This window comes from Dunckerocampus dactyliophorus, chromosome 16, assembly GCF_027744805.1.
Source record: "Dunckerocampus dactyliophorus isolate RoL2022-P2 chromosome 16, RoL_Ddac_1.1, whole genome shotgun sequence".
Classification (NCBI taxonomy): domain Eukaryota; kingdom Metazoa; phylum Chordata; class Actinopteri; order Syngnathiformes; family Syngnathidae; genus Dunckerocampus; species Dunckerocampus dactyliophorus.
Genome location: NC_072834.1, coordinates 9,161,605 through 9,188,205, shown reverse-complemented (window position 1 = coordinate 9,188,205; position 26,601 = coordinate 9,161,605). Strand labels below are relative to the sequence as shown.

The following is a 26,601-nucleotide window of genomic DNA, read 5'->3' as shown; positions in this document are numbered from 1 at the left end:
CATTAATATTCATCTGACCTAAAGTTATTCCCTCTTTTGCTCTCATTTTAGCCAAATCAGTGGAGACATGGGCAGCAAAGTGGCCAGCAGGCTCCCGTAATAAATTATTGAGTAACATGCTACTCTAGTTACATCTGAGGACAAACGCTGCTTTAAGAAAGGCAATAAAGAAATTCTCATTAGACCATGAAAGCTGGTCCAGTGCATGCTGAGGGTGGTTTATTATTGAAACCCTGCAGAAATTACATGCAATTCAGTTAAATCAATTTACAGAGTGCGCATATACAGCACAGTCACTCTGCAATGCAGTTTAATACAACAGCCCTTGAATTAATCCTCCTTTCACAAGGATTATACTGTAAGGTTCTCCTCATTGGCAATGACACAGACGTGCCATGCACTTCCTCATGATAAACAAATGAATATCGTTCCGTGCATCGTAAAACCGATTAGTATGGCAACATGCAACTATATGATTAGTGATGCTGGTCTATCATTTTAACTTTATTGTATTTGTGTGTGTGTTATTATACCTAGTGCTGCTGATAAGAAGCTAGAAAAGGACTGCATGAATATGTTCAGTATGTATGTGGTCATTTGTCTCACAGTCTACCTTTCTACCTCACCGCTGTTCCCTCCATTGCGCCTGCTCGCCTTAATTAAGTCTTGACTGACCTATTTAGATGGAATGAATTATTAAACCTGACTCTTCATTGGCTGCTTTGAACACCCTCGCACACTCACTGACACAACATCTCTCGTTCCTCTTGTTGAAAGCCCCACTCAGGGCTCGCTGCATTCGAGTGTACCCCCTCAATGCATTTAATGAACAGCACTGTTCTGCTTAATCTACATCTCAAAAGTTGTCCTTAGCGGCTACTTGCGGAACACTTACATTATATATGTTCAACCTATCACAAGTCAATTGCATGCACTGTATGTAGCTTCAATTCAGAAGAGAGTTTATCTCCAGACACTTCCCATATGGAGAAGGTCTAGAACAATGCATGAGTAAGCACTCTGAACTCCCTTGGAGAAAGAAACCTCAAGCAGAGCTCAAAGAGCTCAAAGTCTGCCTCGACCAGTCCACTTTTACTGACTATACAGAGACATCTCGAAATTAGCAATTGATGTGATAAAGTCATGTGGTTTCTTCTCATGTGTCCCCACTGAAAGTGACTCAAAATTCCCTTCAAGGGAATACCGAGATGCTCATGGCGAGGCAAAATACTATAAAACTGGTGAATAGATCACAGCCTTTCCTAGCAATTCCTCAGAAAACATGCCACAGTTCCCCCTCGTGAGTGCAAGCAGATATGTTTTTTGATCAAAGTCAGGGGTTGGCAGCCTCCAGCCTCCAAGAAAAGAAACTTGACTCTTAACATCTCATGCATGATGTTAACAGAGAGAGTACATCTTAGAAATAACGGAACAGGAAGTTAACCCCATCATTCCGGGAAGAGAAAATGGTAGCCATAGTTTCCCCAAATCTGGGAGCGCCAGCAGGCCAAAATGAAATGAAAAATGTCATGATTCCATCTGTGGAGATAGCAGTACAACAGTAGAGCTTTTTTTTTAAACTGGGACTTTTGGCATATCTCCCTGTCTGCATCTGACTCCAGGCTTTTTTATCAGCCCTATTAAATGATGTCTCTTGATTTGTTTTAATGGTCAAAGAAGGATGGCGCAGTGGGAAAACACTGGCAGCTTGTATAGTACACTTTCTGTTTTGTTCATATCTGTAATTAAACCTTTATTAAGTGTACATTTGTTTTTAAATAACATTCATAGCTGCCATACAAGTGTAAAAATAAGTTAACCCCAATTAATACTAAGAAGTAAAAACATTAAAAGTGACAAAGGTGAGTCGCAGATGTCCCTCACACATTTTTCATACAAGTGTAAAAAGGAGATGCCCTCATTAAAACATAAAAACAATGAAACGCAGCATCTTAACTTTGATCTTTTGGCACGCTTTTTTACCAGTTTTGGACTTTGTGTCTTTGACTTTTGTTTATTTCCATCTGCGTCCGCGCTTGTGTTTCCCAAAGTATTGGTCCAGGAAAGATAGTTGGGGGAAGCTGGAGGTGGAAGCACCGTCCAGTAATAATATTCAGTCCCAAACGTTCCTTTATCCGAGGCACGACGTCAAAACAGCTGTCCTCCAAATGTGCCGAAATGGCGTCTTTTGGAAATGTGAACAGGCTTACTCCTGCCCGAGTGTTTGAGCAAACGCCTTCCACACAACGAGGGTGAATAATATAAAAGAATATATAATAACAATAGAAAATCAACAAAAAATACATTCTGTTTCATGTATTCCGTTGCTAGTTCCGAGTGGGAGGGTTTTGAGGCAATGTCACTTCCTCCTCCTTCTCCAGTCTCCAAAAGGAGACTGGTTTTAGTGACGAAACAATGGTACACACAGTATACCAACATTTGAGCACACATCTAAAACAGGAAGATTTCACAAGATTCACATGTATTTTGGTGACATGAGCATTTTAAAACAAAACCTATTCAGCAACGCACGCAATACCGTGAGTGGTCACTGGAGGCTTTATTTTTCCTTCAACACTCATCTGTGTTATGATTATTCTTGAAAACTTTAAAACACTGTGTTGGAAGTTCAATGTCATTTCAGTAGAAGGGGAATTTGATGTGTAAATTGGGTTTGAAATGGTCCTTCATGCCTGGCTGCAGCGTTAGACTACCTGAGACATTCATTTACCGGAACTGAATGCACCCGCTTAAAATAAACAGTTTGCATTTCGGTCCAATGCATATGAATGCATGCGTGGTCACATTTAAAGCGGCAAAAAATAGCACCTGAACTACTAACTGCCTTCTTTCTAACACTCCGCTGCGAGCTGAGATGGCTCAACTTGAGGATTCAGTTTTGATTCCATGCAGTTCAAAGTGACTTTTATGTTAATCCTGGCCTCCAATTAAAAATGTCTCTCGTATTTCTGCAGCGTGCAGAAAGGCTGCGGCTGGCTGCATGCCCGGGAAGGGACGGAACATCTAAAGATAAGAAAATAACTAAATAAATAAGACATAGATAGCAATAGAGAGAAAGTGGAAGTGGCTCCCTCCATATGATGTGGGTCGGTGGTGCAGAAAATATAACTATTACTTGGTAGGGAAACATTAATGAAATGATACTTTCATTTTGACGGTAGAGGAGTCTTGGTGTGCGCTGGCTGTACTCAGAAATAACACTGATATGTGTATTTCATGAAGGCAAGTTTGTCTCCATTTGCGAGTCGCCTTTCCTGTCAGCGTACTTTAAATTTTACTGCACTGAAGAGCCCTCTGCAATCGCACATGTGCTAAAGCTAATCAAAAAGACAAAGTGTAGTTTCCAGCGTTAAACGGATGAGTGACCCTACACTTTTCATGATTTATTAAAAAGGTGCACAGCTGCTGTACTCGCCAAGTCAATGTGACATCTTTTAACAGGGAACAGCTTCCTGTTGTAGTGAGGGCACCTGAGTAACACCGTACAGTGGCGTTTTGTAACACAGTGACCGAGAACATTCGGGGTTAAAACACATTTTAATAATGGATGCAACGGTATTCCCTTGCCCTGATGTAAAGTCGACTGTTTGAGTCTTGGATTACACACGCATCATTGACAAACAGAACAAACGGCAGATGTCGTGTGTTAGCTTTCACCATTAATAAAAAAGAATTACCCAAGATTATGAAATTTTAACTACTGCTCAGGGGTGTTTTTCCCTTTGCTATTTTTGCGAAGTCCATCATGCTGAGTCTCTCCGATGATATACAGTAGTACCTTGGTTTTCATAGGATTTGGTTTTTAACAAAAACTATTGCCAAAAATATGTCTATTGTACATTTCATGTCGGAAATGAAATGTACAATAGAACCTATTAAGTCTTAACTGCCAAGACGTCTATTGACGTCTTTTCAAAAAGTAATGTTGACTGCCAAAGACGTCTATTGACCTTTTTTGCTTTTTTTTGTGGGAGCTACTGATCAAAGTCTTATTCATCTTGTGTGTGAATTTCTGACTTGTAGGAAATGTATTTCTGTCCCAGTAGGGGGCAACAGTTCTCTTTTCCTCCGATCGGCAGCGATAGAATGTCTATGAAGTAGACGGATTGTGGGTTGAGAGAGGAAAATGGCGAAACACATGCAGAAATCGAGCGGAGACAAAAAATACAGGCAGCTAACACTGTCGCAGAGCTTGTCTGGCGGCGGATCTGTCTTTAGTAGTGACGCGATCGCGAAAGATAGAGGTGACATGGGTGATGTAGGTGACGTAGACACAAATGCAGTTGACAATGGCAGCCGAAGCAACACACTAGTGGTTAGCGTTGCTGAGCCGTGTGGCGCGACACTGGAAACTGACACCGGAAGCACTTCAGAGTCGGGTGACTCAGAACCCGACCCTGATTCTTCTGATGAGTGGATGGCGTCTGGATCTGTCAGCAGGGATTCATCCCCACATCCTGCAGACCCCACCGTCACTCTGCTTGAATTTGCTTCTCTGCAGAAAAACTTAGTTTTCTCTGTTTTTTGGTCAAAATCAGGTGTTTTTGCTGAAACTACCCCATGTTCTACCGCCAATATCTAAAGACCCAAAAAGGCTAGATACAAACGTTTTTTTTCTGATGAAAGACGAGAATCTAAGGTTTCTTTAGATAGTTTCAATGTTTATTTAGTCCGAAAACTCAATATTCTGTGAGTCTTGAAAGTTCAGAAAAAATGTCCGTCTCATGCCAATGCTACCGACGGTTTCAGGATGCCTGCTGATGCCGTGGAAGTTTGGTGTAAATAAAGGACGGAACCCACGGCTGTAGGATGCAAGTTTATTTATGTGCCCAGCGTGTCTCGTTTAGCAACAGTCAAGAGACCTTCTCAACTTATACAGCACACTTCCAGACTTCAAAATAAGAGCACTGTGCACCACAACCTCTTTACTTGTGGTAATAAAATAAGGGTGTCATAAAAAATATCTCATACCAACACTGAGGCAGCAAACAAAGTATACTTGTACTAATACGTTGGCCTGTGTACTTTTCATAGGCAAACCTTTTACAAGTTGTTTGATATTCTGCACCCAGGTTAGTGCATGTTTGAGACATTTCATCCAAAAAGAACCCTGGTTAGTGCAAACCTTTATGACCCTGTCTCTTAAAAGCGGAATCCAAGGGAATCGTTCAAATTCAAACAAAGCCCAACATCGAGTGTTTTATTGTTGTTACATTTTACCAATAGCAGGGATGTTTTCACTTGCATGCCCGAAACATCTTGTTTCCAGATCCGAAAATAATCGAGGGTCGACCAACAATTGTTTTCAACTATAATTTCACTATAATTCTAAAAAGAAAAAGTCACTGGAATTGAAACAAAGCAATCACATTTTCAACTTCTACATACAAAATTCCAATCATGAAAAACGGAAACAATTACTTACAACTTTCAATCTCCAGTGTGCAGTTCTGCTCATCCAGTGGATAGCGTCTGAGGTCCATCATACAAGCAGCAGTGGTTGTGATCCTAAAAAGCAATATCACAAACAAAACAAGTAAAAATACCATCAACAGTTTTGAGTGTAACCCAGACAGATTTTTCTTGCTCGCCTTGTTTGACCCTTTTAAAAGTATCTTTAAGCGGCCAGATGCAATTTTAAAAGACACAAAATTCAAATCCCTTTGGTGGTCCCTTGACTAGTGAGTGAATAGTGGTAGACAGATGTCAAATCTCCCTCCCTGGCTACTCCTAGGTTTTTAGATAACAAACAAATAAAAACATGTTTTTTTGGAACAGGCCAACAGCGACTGACTGAAAATGACACCTTGTTTTAAACTGCAGGTCACAGGGAGGTAGGAACCGATGGTGTGCTCTGTGGATAAGCGAAAAAGGTCAATACATCTAAACAGATAGTTATCTTCATTTCAAGTGGGATGACCTCTTTGAGATTGATACATATTGACACGCAAGCTTCAGGGAAAGAGGACAGCGAGACCCAAGGGTGAACCCTGCAGCCGAACTCTCTTGATTCCAGAAGATAGGATCCTCTTGATGGATGAAGTCGTGAGCCAACATTGTAATAGTCCACCCCTATCATCCATGCATGACTGTCGCCATAGTAGCCATCACGTCACTGCAGAATAGAGACGCCCGGATAGGTAGGATGATGATGACAAGAGCCAACCATGAGTCAGTCGATACACTTCTGTTGTCCATCAGGCTTTGTGCGGAGAACATAAGGATGAGGCTGTGAGTAATAGCCTTCCATTCTTCCCCTGACTCTGCTCTTGTGTGCGAGGGAGTTGCCGCTGAGCAGCGCGGCACGGTGGGTATTCACGTAAGCACACCTGACAACACAGATAAATGTGTGCCAGTGGAGAAGCTCATCCCGAGTCTAAGTGCAAAGATAATCACTTCGCCCCGACTGGACTCCTTCTTCCAAGATTGAGAACAAAAGTGCTTAAATTTGCTGCATGGATACTCAGTTGCCATTCATGTGAAATCAAGCAATGATGGAACACTACAGTACTTTGCTCATGTTTGTCTTTCAAAGCCAATGGTTGAAACCACACAAAAGCCAACAACAACTGTAAATGTTCTAATTGTAGCCAAATCAATCAAAAGTTGAAGCCCACAGCCTTTAAAAGAAAACTGAGGCAAACATTTGGATCTGTCAGGTATTCACACAGTCATGATCTCTTGATGGCAAAGGCAAAAAAGTTGTTGTTGAGCTGCATAAACAAAGCCTCTCGCAGCGCCCCATTGCTACTGAGGTTGGACGCAGTAAGACCCTCAGGGTTATGGAACAAAAAAGTCAAGTGATAGACCCCAAAAATTGTCTCTGGACCTGAGCTGGAGGATTGGATTGGCTGTCCGTCAAGACACGGGGCGATTCTCGGCCTAAATGAAGGTTGTTACTGGTGCCGAGTGCAGTCCAATAACCATCAGACAGCATCTGCAAGAGAAGGGTTTTAAGAACAAAAAAACGTCTTCAAAGGCCTCGTCTCCTTCACCATCACAAAACTGCACGTTTGGAATTTGCACGAGAGCACCAAACATGGGACATTGAAAGGTGGAAGAAAGTGTTATTCTCTGATGAGAAACAACGCAACCTTGACGGTCCTGGTGGCTTCAAACGTTATTGGCATGGCAAGAAGATCCCACCTGAGATGTTTTCCCCGTACATTCAACTCCAAAAAGCCCCAACCTTGCCACACCACATTAGCTCGCTGGCTTTCATGACTTTCACACACAAACATGAGTATTAGTAAGTTAAATGGTATTGCGCACCACACACTAACAGAACCAATGTTGTAATAAGGGTGAGGAGTACACTACTCAGCCATCATTAATACCACTGATGAGTTTATTGTATACAACAGTACGACAAGTGTAACATGCAGGAGTTTTACACAAACACCTGAGTTGCAACATTTTAAAGCGCATGCAGAGGAAGATAAAGCTGCTGGATGCTGGCTACTCATGATGCATCAAATGCAGTTAATAAAAAGAACATCGGGAGTTTGCCAGCTGTTAATGCCAATGTTTTTTGACCTACCGCAACACATCGTTTATTTGCTTTTGTAGACCATGTACCCGGTAACTACAGTATAGCAGACCGGCAGTTAATTGAATAGAGGCGTTAATTAGATCATTTACGGTAGGCTACATAATTCATGATTAGAAATTTGAATAACAACTGCTAGCAGAATCAGTACTGTAGATCTGCTGTTTGGATTCTGTATCAAGCCATACATTTAAACTTATATCACTGCTCTGTATAAAATATAAAATCCAGCCATCACAGTCCGATGAAAAGCATCTAAGTAGAAAGGCCTACTGTCCCAATACTTTTGTATGTTATTGTTGTTTGTCCCAAATAACACCCTTGTAGACCAACAAGCCTTTTCATATAACACACCTGAGGTGTGATAAATAAATGGTGTTTGGCCGTGACAGGGCTGGGTGGATTTTCCGTTTCTTGTCTCCCGTCTTTGTCAGCATTTCTACCTTCAGCGTGGATTTGCGGCTGGTGATGAAGTGTTTAACCAAGGAGTAAATTGCTGCTTACTTTCTGGCGAATCTCTGATCTTAGTGTGAAGATGGAAGTCAGCGATGTGAAACTGAGTGCCTTTGGCACCGTCTTTGGGAAAACGGGCCAGCTGAGGTTAAGGTTGTCTTGGTGTAAATATCTTTGCATTGCCAATGTTGGCAGGGATTTGTTATTATTTTATAACTTTGTGTAGTAGTTTAGATTGACAATGAGTAACCAAACTAGGCTACATGGGGAGCAACAAAATCGGAATTGGGTCACTTAAACAACAAAACCTGACATTATTCTTTAATTGATGCCCATGCTTCCTTGCTGTGACTGCCTGAGGACGTCACCAACCACACCAGCTGAACTCCATATGTTACAGTGATCTGATGGCCCTTGATATTTACACTCTGTCTGGATAGAAAACACTTGTGAGGTCATGTCAGGGCCAAGTAGCCTCTCCAGCTTCTAGCTGTCATCAACACTGAGGGCGAACAGAAACACATACTGACTGGTGGTCTTGAGACTTGACTCTGGATAACACCTGTTTTGTCGGTATTGCCCCTACCATTATATTAGGGGAGTAACCAATCCATATTTTGGCTTTGTGGATGATTGTGGAGTATTTGAATTGCTTTCTATTATAAAAGGAGGTGGTCAGCAAACGAGGAGCGATTGCAACACAGTCGGCTCCATGCATGTTTGTCGATCATCTTACTTTATCATTCATTAGTGGTGAGTGCCTACATTTTATCATTAACCATGAGGCATATTTAGGGCTTAAACCTGCATTGTGTATTTTGCACTTAGCTTGTCAGCTTCCGTCCCAAGTGAAGAATGACATTTGAGTTAAGGTTAGGTTTGGTTAGAATCAAATTAATAATTCCAACGGGCACTTTTATTGCAAATGTTGATCCTAAATTGAAAGAGTTCGTCAACGTGATGCTAGCAGGAGGGTTTGGAGGGGGAGGAGCGAGCCGTGTGTCGAAAATAGACATTTTTATGGGCGTATGTTGCGAATGAGTGAATGAATGTGAAACAAATCTTTTCTTAAGCATTATTATTATGCTCCTTAAAGTCAATTTCTATTTGCTGTCAATGAAAGACTTACGATTTTAAATAACAGTGCAGTGTTAGTGTCAGTCGTGCACGCTGTCGTTCTTTCTGCCTTTAAACCACCGTAATGAATCTTTGATGTGAATTTGCAGTTCAATGGCATACACAGGAAGCATGTGTGTGAATATTGATCATGTGTTTGTTCTCAGTTGGCTCTGGATTCCACTCTTATCTGCTTCAATGGACTTGACACATCCAATTACATTTCCATTGAGGAGTCTCATAATGAAAAATCACATCCAAACAATGCATCAACTATTTGCGTATGGAACACAACCTCATCAATGTATGCATATTGTGTTTGTGTGAAGAGTTAACAAATAATATTGATGTACTTTACATATAAATAGGCAGCACTACAATATTTATTTAGGTTTACATATTGGGTTTGTACGCAAATCCAAAATAAGAATATCATTTAAGTTACTGTCAAAAAGCAACATATTGATTGGCGTACTAACCTCAATAAAAATAGCAGTACAGCCATCCCTCGCCACTCTGCGCTTTGAATTTCGTGGCTTCGCTCTCTCACAGTTTTTTCAAAATATATTAATAAATCATCACTGTGTCATGGTTGACTACAACCTATTATTACGCATATGTAAGCATATTTTACATATTTCTCACCAAAGAAATGGCTAATTGAAGTACATTGCAAATATAAGGCATTCAGAAAACGCATATTCCATGTCTAGAGGGCTCTAATAATGTTCAAAAATGTATTTACAAGGTGGTGAACAGGTTTTCTATGATTCCATTTCTAAATAAGGACTCCTTCTTTACAGAAATTCACTTATCACGTCGGGTTTGAAACCGATTAACCGCAATAAACGAGGGATATACTGTACATTTATAGACACAAAATACAAAACGCTGTATAGAAAAATACTTTGTCAGAATACACTACCTTCCCAACTATGATGCTCAGTTTTACCAAACTGAGTTAGAACCTCCAATGTTGGTCAACGTCCTTTACGTTCAGATAAAAACAAATTAAAAATACGACAAAAAAAAGTTACAGTAATTACCACAAAGTAATTAAAATAGAACTCTTGCCATTATAAAACTTCAGTTAACTGTGCAGGCAACTCTCAGTGTATCAAAACACACTTAACATTCTATCTATTCTATAACGACAAGTATAGCCATGCTAGCAGCTAGTGCTCGCCGCTAACGTGAACATCTGACTCCAGTGGACAACGCATCCTAGATCTGAATGAATGAACTATTCTTATGAAATACTTTGTTCTTTACAAAGCTGAATGTGCTGACGACAAAAACACACAAAATGTATCAATGGAAATTAAATTAATTAATTAATTATTAATCAATTAATTAGTTCCTTCATTGGGGGTGTCTTGCTGTCCACCTGTTGTCTACTCCATTTGCACGACAGCATGTGAGCTTGACTGTCAACCTGTGTTGCTTCCCAAGTGGACAGTTTGATCTAATCAAACAAATAGACTTGAACAATGTACTGTATGTTATCACAAAGTGTAACGTTTTCCTGGTAGATTTACCCAACCCGTTTCACTTTGCACGATGTCATTCGGTTGCATGGCAACCTAGCGCGATGGGATGCCAAGCCTCTAGTTTGTCTGTTGTCATAATGAAGCTATTATCCGATGAGAAATGGCAAATAGACTGTGCCTGTACAAAGCCTTTCTGCCTTAATGGTACTCAAAGTGCTTTGCAATATTGCCTCTCATTTACATTCACATAAATAAACTGATGGTGGAAGAAGTGCCATGCGAGGTTCTGGCAAGCTTAAACATGGCCTCTCAAACTATTATTGTTTTGTTAGTTTTACAACAAGTGTCCAATTATCATGAACTGTATTTAATTAATTCATATCAGCGAAATAAGTGTGCGTATTAGGGAGCAGTATAGTGCAGTAGCTGGATGCTTTGCCTTGTTATAAGAGCAACTCACTGATCTCCTGACCCAATTCTGGCCATCCTACTTACATGATATTGAGTGTCAAGGGTGATGGATTTCTTCCCCCCAATTTTATCCTAATCCACCCCTTCATCCAAAGTAATATTTTGTGCCGACTTTTGTCACAAGTTCGGCTCTTCGCGGGCAAGCAAATCCCAGCAATTCTGGGTATTTCATTTGCATATTGGGATTTCGCGGCACTGGGGCCGATACAGTAGGTCACCTGTTTTAACTCGAATGACACGACATGACTCGGGGATGATTCGTCCTATTTGAGGTCTATTTCAGTATAATCTGACCCTTGCAATCTGCACTGTGCCACTACAGAGAGTAGATCGCTTGTTTAGTTCACACTCGTATCACAGCCATGTTTTTAAATCAACTTATTATGTGTAGAACATCACCTCAGTGATTCTTTTTAGCTTCTAATTATTGTTCAGTTTCAACATGACTGGGTCTCATTTGTAGTCAGTCCAATCCTGTTAATTCTACTCAGTTTACCCTGTTTAGCAGCCAATATTTTCCGTCATTTGTTTACGTCCGCTGCATCTTGTTTGAGTTTGGATTTTAAAAAATGCTGTTTTTTTGCACTCCGATGCATGGCTATTCGACTCTGAAACACTCTTATGGTTCCTTGAGAGTCGATCGGTGGTAAATTTAGAATTACCGCCTGATCCAGTGCCCCACGCAATCCAGCTGATGGGAATGTTTTTCTCTTCTTTTCTCTTTCTTTGGGTTTTTTTTATATTTGATACCGAGTAGTGATTTGAACGATCACGCTAATGTGGATTGAACAAATTTGTATACTGTAGGTCAGCAGTCGACAACCAGTTGCCAACTTTGCCCCTTGATCGCTGTTGTACATTACCAAATGTTTTGTTCATATTTATTGTAGGCACCGTTCAGGGTGGACCTCATGTTTTTTACACCAGGCACCTTGCAGGGCAGCTAATAGTCCTTCTTATGACCAATGGCACATTCGAGCCTTCCGGGCAGCTGCTGTTGAAATGCGCTTTTATGTTTATGTCTGTCTGTGTTGGTGATAAAAGATACCAGACAATACATCAGACGTTATGTCAAAGTCAAATCAGCCAGCTGGATGAACATCTGAACTGTGTATTAATAACGCCCATGAAATGTTCCATTGTGTCTAGGTTTCTAGGTTCACAGCCGAGACCAGGGATCTTGTGCTCAAAAAGGTTGGTGACCACTGCTGTAGGTGTTCAAAAAATGTAAATAATCGAAGCATAGCGTATCCTCGCAGAGTCTACCAACAAATGCAGCAAGCCAGTGGGCGAGTAATGAAGACAAACACCATCTGTGTCTAATCCTCTCCTCATCATTGTCTAATTCCTCAGTCTCCCCCAGCAGTGCCGATGCGTTACCATAATAGCCATTAAGATGTTATGGTTTTCAATAACTTGTTTATGGAGTTTTAAGTGTCAAAGGCCTATTTTAGCACAATGAACTGATGAGGCATCAGTGCGGTGTGCAAAGTGCATTGTCATCATGGCAACTGGAGGAGACTGAAGGGAGAGTGAAACTCAATTGGCTTATTTATTTTTAGAGGTTGGATCTCATATAATATTTCATTTATTTATCATTAATCAGTAAGCTATAGTTAAGACTATATCCTTCATTTATAATTACTGTACGATGTTTCTGTCATTTTTTTACGCCTTAATTTATGTATTCATTATTATTTTTTTACATTTATATCTTATTTGTTTTTATTTTTTTCTTCCTTTTTTAGCTTGCATCTTATGCTACACATTCGCTAGTCTTTTCTGTTTGGTCACATTTAAACAGAGTAAGTGACATAGAGAAGTGGTAGGATTAAACACACTCTGCTTCTTCCTACTCCTTTTCGGACGTGTCGAATTGTGCAAGTGTAAACGTGTGATGTTCCTTAATGTAACTTGTTAAACACGTCCAAAACCAAGGTAAGGAAGCTGGAACTGCCATTTCTGTAAGTGTAAAAATAAACTCATACAGAAAAGCTCCAAACTAACTAATATAAAAGATGCTAAAAACTTGACCAAATAGTAAAGCACTGAAGAAGCCTTTTGTTTGTGATGTGTCCTGTGGTCAGGTCACTTCGTAAGTGTTCTATTGTTAATATTGTTGTCATTATCATTACCTTTGAGGCAGCATTACTTCTCACATCAGTAGCTTTCCTTCTCTGGCTCTAATGAGCTAATTACTGAGCCAAGAGAGGGTCGGGTGATTATTATGAAAAATAAATCCGACTTTGAGTTGTGGCGTGGGCATGAACAACAGCTCACCTCAAACCGTAGAGCACGGTGCCGTCCGGGTGCAGTCGGATCATTCTGTTTTTCACAGTGACACCGTGGACGAAAGACTTCTTGTCGTTGAGGAAATAGGTGTCAGGCACCCAAAGCTGGTCGGCCACACGGTTATCTAAGGTCAGGTTGAGGGGAATCTCCGAATAGGACAAGCGCTTATCTCGCCAGGCCTGCTGGAAGTACATCGTCAGTGTGTAGTCCTGCAAGGAAGGGAGTGAAGGAGGATAGAGTGCAAAAAAAGAAAGGGTAGAAAGTCAAAGGAAAGTAGTACGAGAGATGGATGGATGGTGGAACAGAAAAGAGAGAGGGAGAGGGCTGCCCTTAAAAGCGAGCATTTTACACTGCTGCTCTGTGATACTTTTACACGGCCAGCTCTCACTTTAGAACCACACTGGGCTTCAATATTAGATGAAGCCCACTTTAAATGCAAGCAGAACAGCACAAGCACAACGCAGAGGAACTGTCAGTACAAAGCTGAGGGATATGCCTTCTTTCTTCATAGCAATGTGAACTGAAGAAGACACTATGATATGATATGGTATGTATACTGTATATACATAACATACATATACTGTATGTATACCGCATATATATATATATATACACAGGCGTCCCTCGCTACATCTCAGTTCACACTCACTTTTTTTTAAAAAAGTGCGTTTTTCTTTAAGGTTTAGAATAAATAAATTGGAGGCTAACTAGTTAGCTTGGTAGCATGCTATGTATGTTTAAAGCGGCGGTCGTCTCTTGTGTCCCTACAGTGATCCTGTAGCCTGCGCATTACAGTTGAGCAACATGTTGTAAACAAAGAATAATAGGAGTGTAAAGGTAACTATAGGGGTGTTATTTCATGTCTAGAGGGCTCCAATAATGGTAAAACCCATATTTACAAAGTCATAGACAGGTTTTCTATGCTGTAACTATAACAATATTCCATTTATTAATATTGAATCCTTTTATTTAATTTACTTATCGCGGTGGGGTCTCGAAACAATTAACCATGATTTATATATGAATGATAAACTATACTGTATATTATACAGCAGGACTTCAGAACTGGAGCCATTTGCTTGTTAGACACTTTAGAAGTGAACCTTAATTTTTGAGGAAAATATTCCTAAAGTAAAAATTCAAATGACCAAGACACAGTGTCTCAGCATCATCGGATCTTCCACGTTCCCTTGCATGTTTCCAAGTGTGTTGTTTGTGTGTTTTCTTTGGTTTTTATTTCAAAATCCAAACAAAACCAAAGGTCAAACAGCCTCCTGAAACAGTTTGCATTATAGTTACAATTACAAGTGATTCATTGGACTCGCTGACATCAAACACAATCCACTCCGGAACGCTAGGTGACTTTGACGATTTGCAATTTTTTCCCAATGCATCGGACTTTTTGACAACCTTACTTGTCATATAAGTGTAAAAAGAAGTTAACTACTGTACTGTAATCCATAAAAAACACTACCCTGACAATGCTTCTTAGGAGCTTTACTAGTAGCCCTTTTTGAGTCTAAGCCTTCGTTTGGAAGAAGTGATTCAAAAAAGGACACAAAGAACAAACACAACAAGAAGACGCAACTCGAGTCACCCTATACCCTAACGGTCTAACCATCTTGCATGTTTCGACCTCTTGAGTTCTTATGCAACTTTTAAGGCAAATTGTTGGTTGTACTGTACTTGTGTAGGCCAACCGCCACTTTCCTTACATTCTCCTACATTTTCAGTCCCACGCACGTATCTCAGACTCACCCTATGCTCTTTACATGTCTTCTATATAGAGGCAGACATGGCAAATACATGTAAGAGCTACATGTGACGTGAGTGCTACATGCTGTCTCTTAGCTTTATGTAGTAAGATGTCGTGTTTTAAGACGTGCAACATCTCCCTGCAATACAGAAAATGCAGCCGGGCGCTATGAAACAGTCAGAAATTGTCAAAATACATCTTATTGAGCTTCAAGGAGTGGAACACGTTCCCTGAGGTTTTTTGGCCCCAGTAGCTACAACATTGATTTGTGATTAAGGCATGATAAATGTCTTTTTTTAGTTTGTTGCAAAGAGTACAAAACCATATAGAAATCCTGAGTGGAGCACCAAAACAAATGTTATTTTAAATACTGCAATAGTGCAGTTTTTGCCAAATCTAAGGTCGGGACTCATTGTCAGATAAAATAAACTTGAATTCTTCCTACTCCTTTTTGGACATATTTAATTGTACAAGTGTGATGTGTAAATTGTTCAGCATGGCTGAAACAAATACACCATTACCCTTACCAAAATGTTGTAATGTCGTTTTTCTAGTTCCCCAGGCTGACAAGATTAGCATGTCAGTGCATTTGCAATCCTCTCATCTTTTGTACTTTGGGAGTGGATTGTTTTTTAGTTGAACTGTCACTGGACTGCTTTCATGTTGCTTTCAATTGCTGAGTTGTATTGGAATTGATGATATTTTCTATACGTTCTGATGCACATGCACACACACAAAGGAGAAACCTGTTAATAATTCATAAACAAACAGAGAAATTCCTTTTTCATCTCCTGTGAAATTCCCTCATGATAAATCTAGGACACCATCAGCCCCCACAATCATTCAGGAGAAACTTTCGATATAAACTATAATAAGTCTTACACAAAGTTGCTTTCTCAAGGAACTTTTTTTTTTTGTCATGTCTGACATTCATTCCCGCATCCTGGCAAAGAGACTTGAACATGCATTTTTGAACATGCCTGCAGACACAAATGTGATATTCCGCAGCACCTTTGGGACTTGCATGTCACCTGGAGGAGTTTGTGTAGCAGGAACATATTATCTGCACTCCTAATTTGACGTATTTGTCACACTTCAAATGATATGATGAAATAAATCCTGGTGATATTGTAGCTTTTGGCACAGTCGTGAGAAAATGAATGGTTAAAAATGGATGTTTGTATGTTGTCATATTTGAAATGACTTGGAGAAACTAGGTCTTCTCCCTCACTTTTTGGCTCCCACTCGCACCAAGCTGCACGTGCCACTTTCTCAACACTTCCATATCCATTTGACGGTTATATAACGACTCACACACACTGTGGAGCACAGCACGTGTGGGTGAAGGCAATGCTTTTTTAAGAAAAATCTTAAACGAGATACTCTGCACCTTCCAATACAGAGTAACAAACTCACACTTACAAGCTGTCTTTAAAATAGACACCATACTAATGATTATACATGTCTTACAGTCTCCTTCACAGATGTCTTAACTGTATTATATATACTCATAACCATAGGATTTTCCTCCAAGAAAAAACAATACCATAATAGATAATAATATAATACACAGCAGTCATAAATAATCCAACACAACATTACAGTTTGCCCTAATTCTAATGAGGTTGGGGGCTCTATTTTTTACATGTGAGGCTATCAGGGGAGGTGCAGCAGCTCAAGAAAAATAAGGAAAATTATTTCCCATACAGTAATCCCCCGTTTATCGCAGTTAATAAATGATAAGTGAATTCCAGCCAAGTAGGATTCCATATTTATAAATTTATTATTTGTGTAGTTCGAGCATGGAAAACCTGTTTACGACCTTCTAAATACATTTTTTTTAACATTATCAGAGCCCTCTATACATAGAATAACTTGTCACCTTTATAATCATATTACCCAATATAGCAGACTTCCATCCATCCATCCATCTATACCGCTTAATCCTCATTAGGGTCGCGGAGGCTATCCCAGCTGACTTCGGGCGACAGGCGGGGTACACCCTGGACTGGTCGCCAGCCAATCACAGGGCACATATAGACAAACAACCATTAACACTCAATTTAGAGTCGCCAATTAACTGCATGTTTTTGGGAATGTGGGAGGAAGCCGGAGTGCCCGGAGAAAACCCACGCGCACACGGGGAGAACATGCAAACTCCACACAGAAATGCCCAGGGGAGAATCGAACCCAGGTCTTCCCGATCTCCAGGCTGTTCCTGTGTTGGCCAACATGCTAACCACTAGACCAGACTAGCAGACTTAACAACAGTAAATAAGACATTTAAGACTTGTGCTCGTGTGTGTTGCTATAAATATGTTCCCTAAGGGAGCTGAGTGGCGGGCGGACAGGAAGTGAGGTCGGGGGTTCAGAGCTGAGTTTTAGCTTGGTATGGGTTACTGCAGCAACATTACCCCGTGTTTTATACGGAATTATTGTGCGTTGTGAGAAGTCTGGAGTTTGTGTGTCTCACTGAACATTAGAGCAACATTTCTGACACCTAGTGACCAGTGTAGAATACTATATATCATTCACAGCGTCTTCTAAATGCCTTATATCTGTATTTTAGTTTGTTTTTATGCTGGGAAATGCTTAATTTAGGCAAGTAATCCATAAAATTTGCTTCAACGTGCATATATTTTGATTAATAAAGGCCATATTCAACCAACCATTAATGTATTTCCGAACAACCGTGATAGAGTGAAGCCGTGAAATTCAAACCGCAAAGTGGCAAGGGACGACTGTATCTTTAAACCTGCTATACTAACTCCAGCTTCAGTTTTACTGATCTTTACAATACTGCCGGAGGTTTGTCTCACTGTCATACACTTTCATAATATTGTTATTGATTTAGCTTATTGAATAACCCCCTCAGCAGAGGACAGACCTCTGGCAAGGCCGAACAAATAACTTGTTTGATTGAAAAAAAAAATCATAACACACCAGTTAATAGTGTTTACTCCAGCCCTGTAGGTGGCAGTAATGGGTATTACAGCTGCAACACACGTCAGGCTTTATTCACCGTCTTTTTTTCAGCATCTGCTGCTGGCTCATAGCCATATTGGCGTCAATGCAGGCAGACTGGAATGACTCCCTTGACCGATCCACGAGTTCTCTACGAAGTTTTACGAATATTGATTGATCCGTTCTGCGTAATCATGCAAACGAACTCAATAACTTTATTTAAAGACATACTGGCATATGCACAACGCTGCCTACCACTTCCTATCCACTTAAAAAAAACACAATCACCATTCATCATCAATAGACAACTGACAATCATTGTTGAGTAGAGTGGGTGCTGCTGCATAAGTGGGGCATACTTTTAAATATTTCCATTGTCATTCCCAAGGGGCTTTTATTGCAGCCTTATCTTCTTTGAGGATGCTTGCTTTGTGGGATGGGCTCAGAGGAGGTGACACTGTGGGTTTCCCAAAACTTTCCTAAAAGACAACTATTGTGTGCCTCGTCTCTCTGTGGGAGGAGGTTCTAAATTACCAGAGCGACTGCAGAGGCTGTGTGCGCGCATGGAAGTGGAAGGGAGGCTGTCATAATAACAGTCGTAATGAGCATCACTATAGAAACTATGTGAGCTGAGAGTTGGTGAGCGATGGAAAGCCAAAACTAGGCAGGAGTGACGCGAGTAAGGAATGGCCGTAATTTATGAGCATGCCATGCCAAGGCAACAGAAAGTGATATTTATATTCTCTACACTATAAATTATGACAAAATGTCAAAATCTATAACTAATCAGCTAAGTTCCACAGCATTGTTCCAACTGACTGTAGCCTCATTTTTCTACTGTATTAGTGTTCAATAATGGCTGTGGCACTAGGTGGGGTGGCCATCAGCTTTGACTAAGTGGGTAGGAAGACCGAACATAGAGGGGAAAGATTTGCATAGTCACTTGTTGCTCTGTGGAAGTTGCAGGGTATGCTCAAGGCAGAAAAAAAAAACATCCAGCTCACTATGCTTTTTCTCTGTCAACTTAGGGCGGATTTATCATTGCCCCAGACAGCACACAAAGGACAAGACTTTGGGTCGACTGAAGAAATTGCTCTAAAAAGAACAGTATACAGATTCTAAGACAAGCGTTATTCATATGCAATTAAATCACTACTCTATCCCTACACGTTATTTGTGGTATTCTGGCCACTAGGTGTCAGTAATGACACAAAACATCGATGAGACGTGACATTACATCACATTACCGTCACACTGCAAGGAGTCAGCCATGGCATGTCCGACATGATAGATTGAAAGGAAGCTCTCCTCCTATTCTGTGTGGAAATGGTTTTTGGCTTCTTATAATGTCTTTCTTGTTTGAAACCCTTTCCTAAGTTTAGAATAAATAAATTAGTTATAGTAGTAGCAGTAGTGTAGTTAGCTCGTTAGCATGCTGTGCAGCCGGGGCTGTCTGAATGTCCATGCAGTGATCCTGTAGCCTGCACATTAGCAATGTGGTGTAAACAAAGAATAACAGTAGTGTCAAGATAAATGAGGGACGACTATATTTATGTTGGCTTGGTAAAATCTGACATAAAATCTGAGATAATGCTATTCTGGTAAAACATTCTCAATTTCTAAAGAATATCTATAATGCTTGGCTTATATATGAACTTTGAGGTAAATTTACATAGGCTATTTTTAAGCCATAAAAATTCCAAAACAGACTCCCACTCTAACCTCAGCTCACCTTCTGGTCCTCTAATGTTGCCCTGTCCACTAACCCTTCACATCTGATCCCCACCCCCAGGCCACATTGTTGCTCTTGGATTGGGAACAGCACAGGGAATTAATATTAAAGTTATTTACAGGATATGTGATGTGTTTCAAGCCCACCACCCACTCTAAGCCTTACATTGTTGCTTCTGGCCTCATTTTCTAATGAACTGCACTGCCCAGGGAGAATCACAATAAGTCTTTACAAAGTGCATGACAGACTGCAGTGTTTTGACACGAGGATTTACACAGGAAGGATGACCAGCCATGAATGCAGTCATTGTTGAAGCTTTTTTTTTTTTAAACCATTGTTATTGTGCTTTTTCCACAAATTACTTCCTCAGGCTTCTGATTGACTAGAATTGCGTGAAAGTTGGTGGTTATTACACAACCTGCTTCTTTGGCTTAAGACAGCCAGCAAACCACAAAAAGAGATAAGATGTTCATGTATGATATTTATATATTTGATCTCGGAGCCTGAAAACAGTCGTCCTTCGCCACTTTGCAGTTAACATTCAAAAATATATGAATGAATAAATGAATGAATGAATAAATCATACTATCATGCTGTTTCATGGTTGAATATGGCCCATTATTATTTCAAAAATTCCATATTGAAGCAAATTGTATATACAAATATAAGGCATTCAAAAGATGCATTCAAAAATGCTCCGAATTATATGTAATATTCTACACTGGTCACTAGGTGTCAGTAATGTTACTGTGATGTTTGTTGAGACAGACATGACCAGACGTGATTGCCAGAACAACAGGCTTTTATTGCAGGTTTAAATGATCTCATAACAGGCCCATAACTGGCGTCACTTCCTGTCTGCCCACCACTCAGCTCTCTGAGGGAACACATTTATAGAAACACACAAGCACAACTCTTATTTATATCTTAAATGGCTTATTTCCTCTTATTATGTCTAATATGAATTTAAAAGTGACTATAGGGGTGTTATTTCATGTCTAGAGGGCTCTAATGGCTCTAATAATGTTTAAAACTGTATTTAGAAGGTCATAAACAGGTTTTCTGTGCTGTAAATATGAAAATATTTCACTTATAAATAAGGAGTCCTTTGCCGAAATTCACTTACCACCAATTAACCACGATAAACGAGGGATTACTGTACATTATTTTTTTCACTGAAATCACTACTCTGTATGGCAATACTGATTGTCTGTTGAGCAATACAGCAGCCTTACCACCTTCTGATATCAGGGAATATACGATATACAGTTTATTGTGTATCCTATTGTCTACCGTAAAACACTGTGAAGCAATCAGACATTCTATCAAAAAAAAATAAAAAATCATCCAAAACACCAAAAGTTGTTTTTTGGAAATATATATATTGTTTTTATTTTGTATTGTATGTATTTCTTTGGATACTGACAAATGTCTTCAGCATTCAGATGGAAATGATAACGAAGACATTTACAAAAACTTTAACCTTTTTTTAACTACCCTGAAAAACCTGTTTTTAATTGTCTTGAGGCTCCAAAAGGCTTCTGTCATACAAACAGACAAAATGTGCATATTCAGGATCAAATCACAGCTCTGTATTAATTCAAAAAAAATGTGGAGATGCATGCTTTTTGTTAGACAGTGATGATGTGTGTGTTATTTAGTGTAAGCATGCGCGAGTGCTTCACAACCAAAACAACATTGTTTGTACCAACAGTGTGTTTACCACTACTGCTTTGTCTAAAGTTCAATCCCTCCATTCATTAGCTCATTGCGTATTCACTCTTCATGCACTCATATTGTCCATTTCACATACACTTGGCCACTTTGCTGCAAACACCTCTCCAACAAGCATTTGCTCACTTATGTATATCTGAAGAGCCTCACGAGTTAGAAACAGCATTCAGGGTTTCAAATGTCAGGAGAGGCGGAAACGTACTTTTCTTGTACTACACATTGCAGAGCGATCAGGTAAAGAGCAGTGAATTATGCGAGTGTTTTAACGTCCCTCGTCTCTTTAAGGCTCGTTTCTTCTATAAGCGCTGCTTTTTTTTCCCACCTCTCTCATCGCGTTTTGTGGCTCGTCCACCACTTTGGCTGCAATGTCACAGGATTCCTCGGAGGATGGAGCTAAGATGAGTTTCCCAGCCAGAATTCACTCAATGTGAGCTTCAATTGACCACTGGAGGTGACCTGTGCCCTTTTAGGTTGATTGGAACATGCTTGTGCAAAACTACTTTTGCGAGAAGACAGCCCTTTTGATCAAATAAAGAGAAAAGGGAAGATCTAATGTGAAACAGCAAAATTTGGTTTGATGTGAGAAGAGATGGCGCCGTAGCTCTGCAGGGAGAATGAGGACCACTTAGTTTACACATTTTTTTATTCTTCCTACCCGTAAAGCCTGTTTTCCATTTGAGAGGTGCCGAATGGCGCGGCAGGCTTGTTAAGGAGGGATGGAGGGTTTCGGGAGGGTAAATGAAAGGCGTCCAAAAGCCCAGCAGTGCGGCGATGCAAATTGCTGTTATTCTCACAGCTCGCCACTTCCATCCAGTATCTGATTTCGGCACCAGTGGTGACCTCCCTCTGATGCTTCTGCTTCTCACTTTTAGCCCTCTTCTCATCTGTCCCATTGCTCTGTCTCCCTGTCCTTCACTTATTCTCTCATTTTCCATCATTCCTTTTTAAGTCAGTCCCACTTTCATATTCCATATGCATCTGTTTGTACACATATGCCCTCATACATGTGTATGACTCCAACACTCAATATGCTCACTACTCTAATGTGTTATACTTCAGCAGTGCTTCTCAAATGGTGGGGCTGGTCCCTCTGGGTGGGCACGGTGAACTGTGTGACAGGCAGGCACTGCATTCAATATTAGTGCAGACCTGCCAACATGTATGAATTTGTCATATTCAGCATGCAATTTGACTCTTCAATACGCTTGTATGCTTCACTGCTCTCCATTTTTTTTGCATTTCCCTGGTTTCAGTTTTGAGTTCAGTCTGTACAGTACAGATAAATTGTCTGTCCCCCAGTGGGGGCATGACAAAAAATAATTGAGAACCACTGTACTAGAGACAGGCAACAGATGGCAGCGTAACAGCAGCTCTTTAAATTATATTGAAATGCAAAATGACAGGATAGGGCCTTCTATCATCCCACCTCTAATGGTTTCATTGCCTTGCTCAAGGGCACCACGACTGTGCTCAGGATGCGGACTAACATCTTCTAAAATTAGTAGCAAATTCCATGTCTCTTATCTGCGGAAAAATGTGTTTCTGTGTGTAGTCTGGTGCCCGTTAGATTATCATCCCCGTGTCGTGCTGCGTACTGTGGAGCAGACTTTACCATTGTTGATTGTTATTCGGTCCCTCCAGGATTCCGCAGGCTTTTTTTTTGTGATTGTTACAAGCTAAAATGCCTGATTTTTCAAAAAGTTGCGGCAAAATTTGTGATGGTTTCAAGCTTCTTTTTTTTTCATTGTCACACATATGTGTGCGTAGTGTGGAAAACCAATATCGATCTTTCAGTCATTTTATTTATTACCACACAGAGTAACGAAACCTAACCTCCGCCAAGCGCAGTAGTTTCCCCCCATATTGTTATTCACACCAAAAATAATAATCCAACATTTTTTGGATCAGTCTTTGATATTTTCTAGAACCTGTTGGAAACTTGTCCTGTATTTTTTCCAACTGTTCTGACCATTTCTTGTGGAGTTACTGTATATGCACAAATGCCAAAAGTGGTCCAATCTCACAATGTTAAAGAATCCTTTAAAAAAATTCCTGGATTCAGACGGTGATCCGGATCACCCCCCAAAAGTTAATCAGTTCTTCCATATCCCATTTCCGACAATTCCTGAAAATTTCATCCAAATCCATTAAGAACTTTTCAAGTTATTTCAAACACAACCAAAAAAACACGCATAAACGCAGACGAAAAGCATAACCTCGGCGCTGCTTTGCGCTGCGCTTGGCGGAAGTATTTAGTGTATTATAAAAACAAACACCAAAGACTCCCTTGTTGTCTCCTCTGTCGTCCACAAGTTGCAGACATTCTTCATGTTTATTTTACAGTTGAAAAGTGCTTGTCGATCACAAACTTTCATTTATGTTCACATTCCATTCCATTCCATGTAGTTTCGCTAGCTCTTGTTGACAACATTCGGGAACTGTTGCGTGCGATAGCGGTGATTTTTTTTTTGGTATATGAGAGATTAGCATTATACGTCATCTATATATCTGTCAACGTAAACAAGGAAGTAAGGACGTGGGTGTGTTGGCAAATGTTTGTATTGTACTACATTACCCATAAGGCATAGCGCTATAGACTGTCTGAACTACGAGTGAGTACAAGAGTTGGCCCATAAGAGTAATAAAGAGTTGAGATGTTCTACCATGTTGCTGTTCCTGCTTAGTCTACACAAGAAACAAACATAACAGTGGTTGGGTGACACAGGATCACATTTGTTTGGTTAAAAAAAGCGATTTTTGTGCACCATGCAGGGAAGGTCGGCAAAAAAAGTTTGGGAATCACTGCTTTAATCAAAGTTATTGATCTCTGACCTTGAAGGCTATATTTTAGAGCACCTCAACAAACCCTCTATACTGGCATGCTTTCTGTTTTCCATCCCTGACCCTGCAGCAGAAGGAAATGTGATCCCACCATCAATCATCCACAAATCCAGCGCTACATTCCATCATCTACCTACTTTCTTGAAAAAAAAACAACAAGTGACTTTCAATTTCCTATCCCGCACTGTCCTCTTGCCGCCAGCGACAGGCTATGAGAAGCCTGGCAGAGGGCACAGCTTCTCCAAAAGAGGCCTAATAATAAACATGGCAGCCCCCGCAGAGCTGAGTGACATATATTCCCCTGTCTCCCCATAGCTGAATATGGAGTCCTTAATATTCAAGAGACGTAGCTGGAACAGCTTGTACACTGCATGGAGTCAGTCTGTAACACACACACAGAGGTTTCTGCAGGGGTTTATTTTGGCCTGCTTCTTTTAGCATGATTAATCAAGTTTTACACATTTATACTAGCAAAAACAATTTTGTTTGGTTAGGCATAGATACATGTAACATGAAGGAGAGCATACGTTTGGGCTATAAGAAAATGAAAGTACAGTAATCCCTCGTTTATCGCAGTTAATTGGTTCCAGACCCAACCGCTATGAGTGAATTTCTGCGAAGTAGGATTCCTTATTTATAAAATGGAATATCTTTGGAGTTAGAGCATAGAAAACCTGTTCACCACCTTCTAAATATGGTGTTTAACATTATTAGATCCCTCTAGACATGAAATAACACCCCTGTAGTCACCTTTACACTCGCATTACCCAATATAGTGGACATAAAAGTAAAATAAGCAATTTAAGACATAAATAAGACATAATATAGACTCACACGTTAGCATTGGGAGAGTCGCATGATGCTTCCTGTACTTCCTGCAGAGGCTATTGTCTCGTCAATGTAATATTACTGACACCTAGTGACCAGTGTAGAATACTGCATATTGACATATGCATTTGAATTAGGGCTGCCAATGTTAAACAGAAATTTCCTTTAACGGCACAATTTTTTTGATGTACAATTAACGTGCGCACATCCTGTCGGTCCATTGGACCATACCATAGTTTGAGGAAACTGTGGATGTGGAGCCACAAGCAAGAACAAATACTGAGCATAAATGGACAAAGTAAAAGGTATTTTAAATGGTAACTTTAGCTTAAAAGCCCTGGCAGATGGCTCTCAAAACAAGACCAAAGTTATTTGTATCTACTGTCACTGGGAGTTGAGTTGTCACAGAGTACATCGACTGCGAGAGAGAAGTGAGAAGGTACTGAAGTACTGCTGGTATTTTTTATTGTCATTTATACAGTGATACCTTGCTATACGAGTGTTCCAACTAACGAGTGATTTTTAGATGCGAGCCATCTCTCGGCTGATTTGTTGCTTTGAACTGCAAATTAATTAGGATTTTAGCTCTATAGACTGTCTGAGCTCCGGGTGAGTACACGAGTTGGCCCATAAGAGTAATAAAGAATTGAGATGCCCACAGATGCTGTTTCATATTTATTTAATATTGGTAAAAGAACAAAACAAATGAACCTCATAGTCGGGTCTCATAATGATATCAGTAAGAAATAAAATTGCCGTGTGATTGGCTGGCGACCAGTTCAGGGTGTACCCCGCCTCTCACCCAAACAGCTGGGATAGGCTCTAGCATATCCTTACGACCTTAGTGAGGATTAAGCGGCATAGAAAATGAATGAAAGAATAATAAATAAAATATCAAGCACTAAAGGGAATTGGATATTTTTAAAGTGAACTAAATTTGAGTCATGTTTTTTGTTTTGTTCATTCCATGCATGTCAACGTCTGTGTGGTTTTGTCTGTGTACACAAGACAGCAGCTGCTAATTAAATTCTTACTGCATACGCCTTACAAATAGAGAGAAGGGAAATAAAGCATATTGTGAGTGTAAAGCTTATTAAATTGGATTCATCGTCGGGGCATAACCTCAAGCGTTGAGACACAATGTAATGTCCTCTCCTTGGGTATTTTGTTTACTTGTTCTTGGCTCCCTTTTCATCACAATGCTCGCCCCCGCTCTCTCTTCTGGATACTGTCACCATTTTCCTTATGTGTGTGAAAGGTGAATCAAATTTAGAGGAACCATTGTGGCGTTTTTTTTTGTTTTTTTTTCCAGAAGCAGAGATGCTTAGTTTAGTCAGTTGGCAGCTGTGCAGCT

General features: G+C 40.2%; 1 protein-coding gene across 2 annotated transcripts in view; it reads right to left on the bottom strand.

Annotated features, from left to right (window-relative positions):
- The window catches only part of LOC129169182 (gamma-aminobutyric acid receptor subunit beta-2-like), a 46,484-nt gene that overhangs the window by 9,204 nt on the left and 10,679 nt on the right, over positions 1-26,601 (bottom strand). For both annotated transcript variants that reach the window (XM_054755340.1, XM_054755341.1), the window contains exons 4-5: positions 13,381-13,601; positions 5,447-5,529 (exon numbers count right to left, since the gene is read on the bottom strand). In XM_054755340.1, the coding sequence (XP_054611315.1) occupies positions 5,447-5,529; positions 13,381-13,601 (304 nt within the window). The remainder of the gene's footprint in view (positions 1-5,446; positions 5,530-13,380; positions 13,602-26,601) is intronic.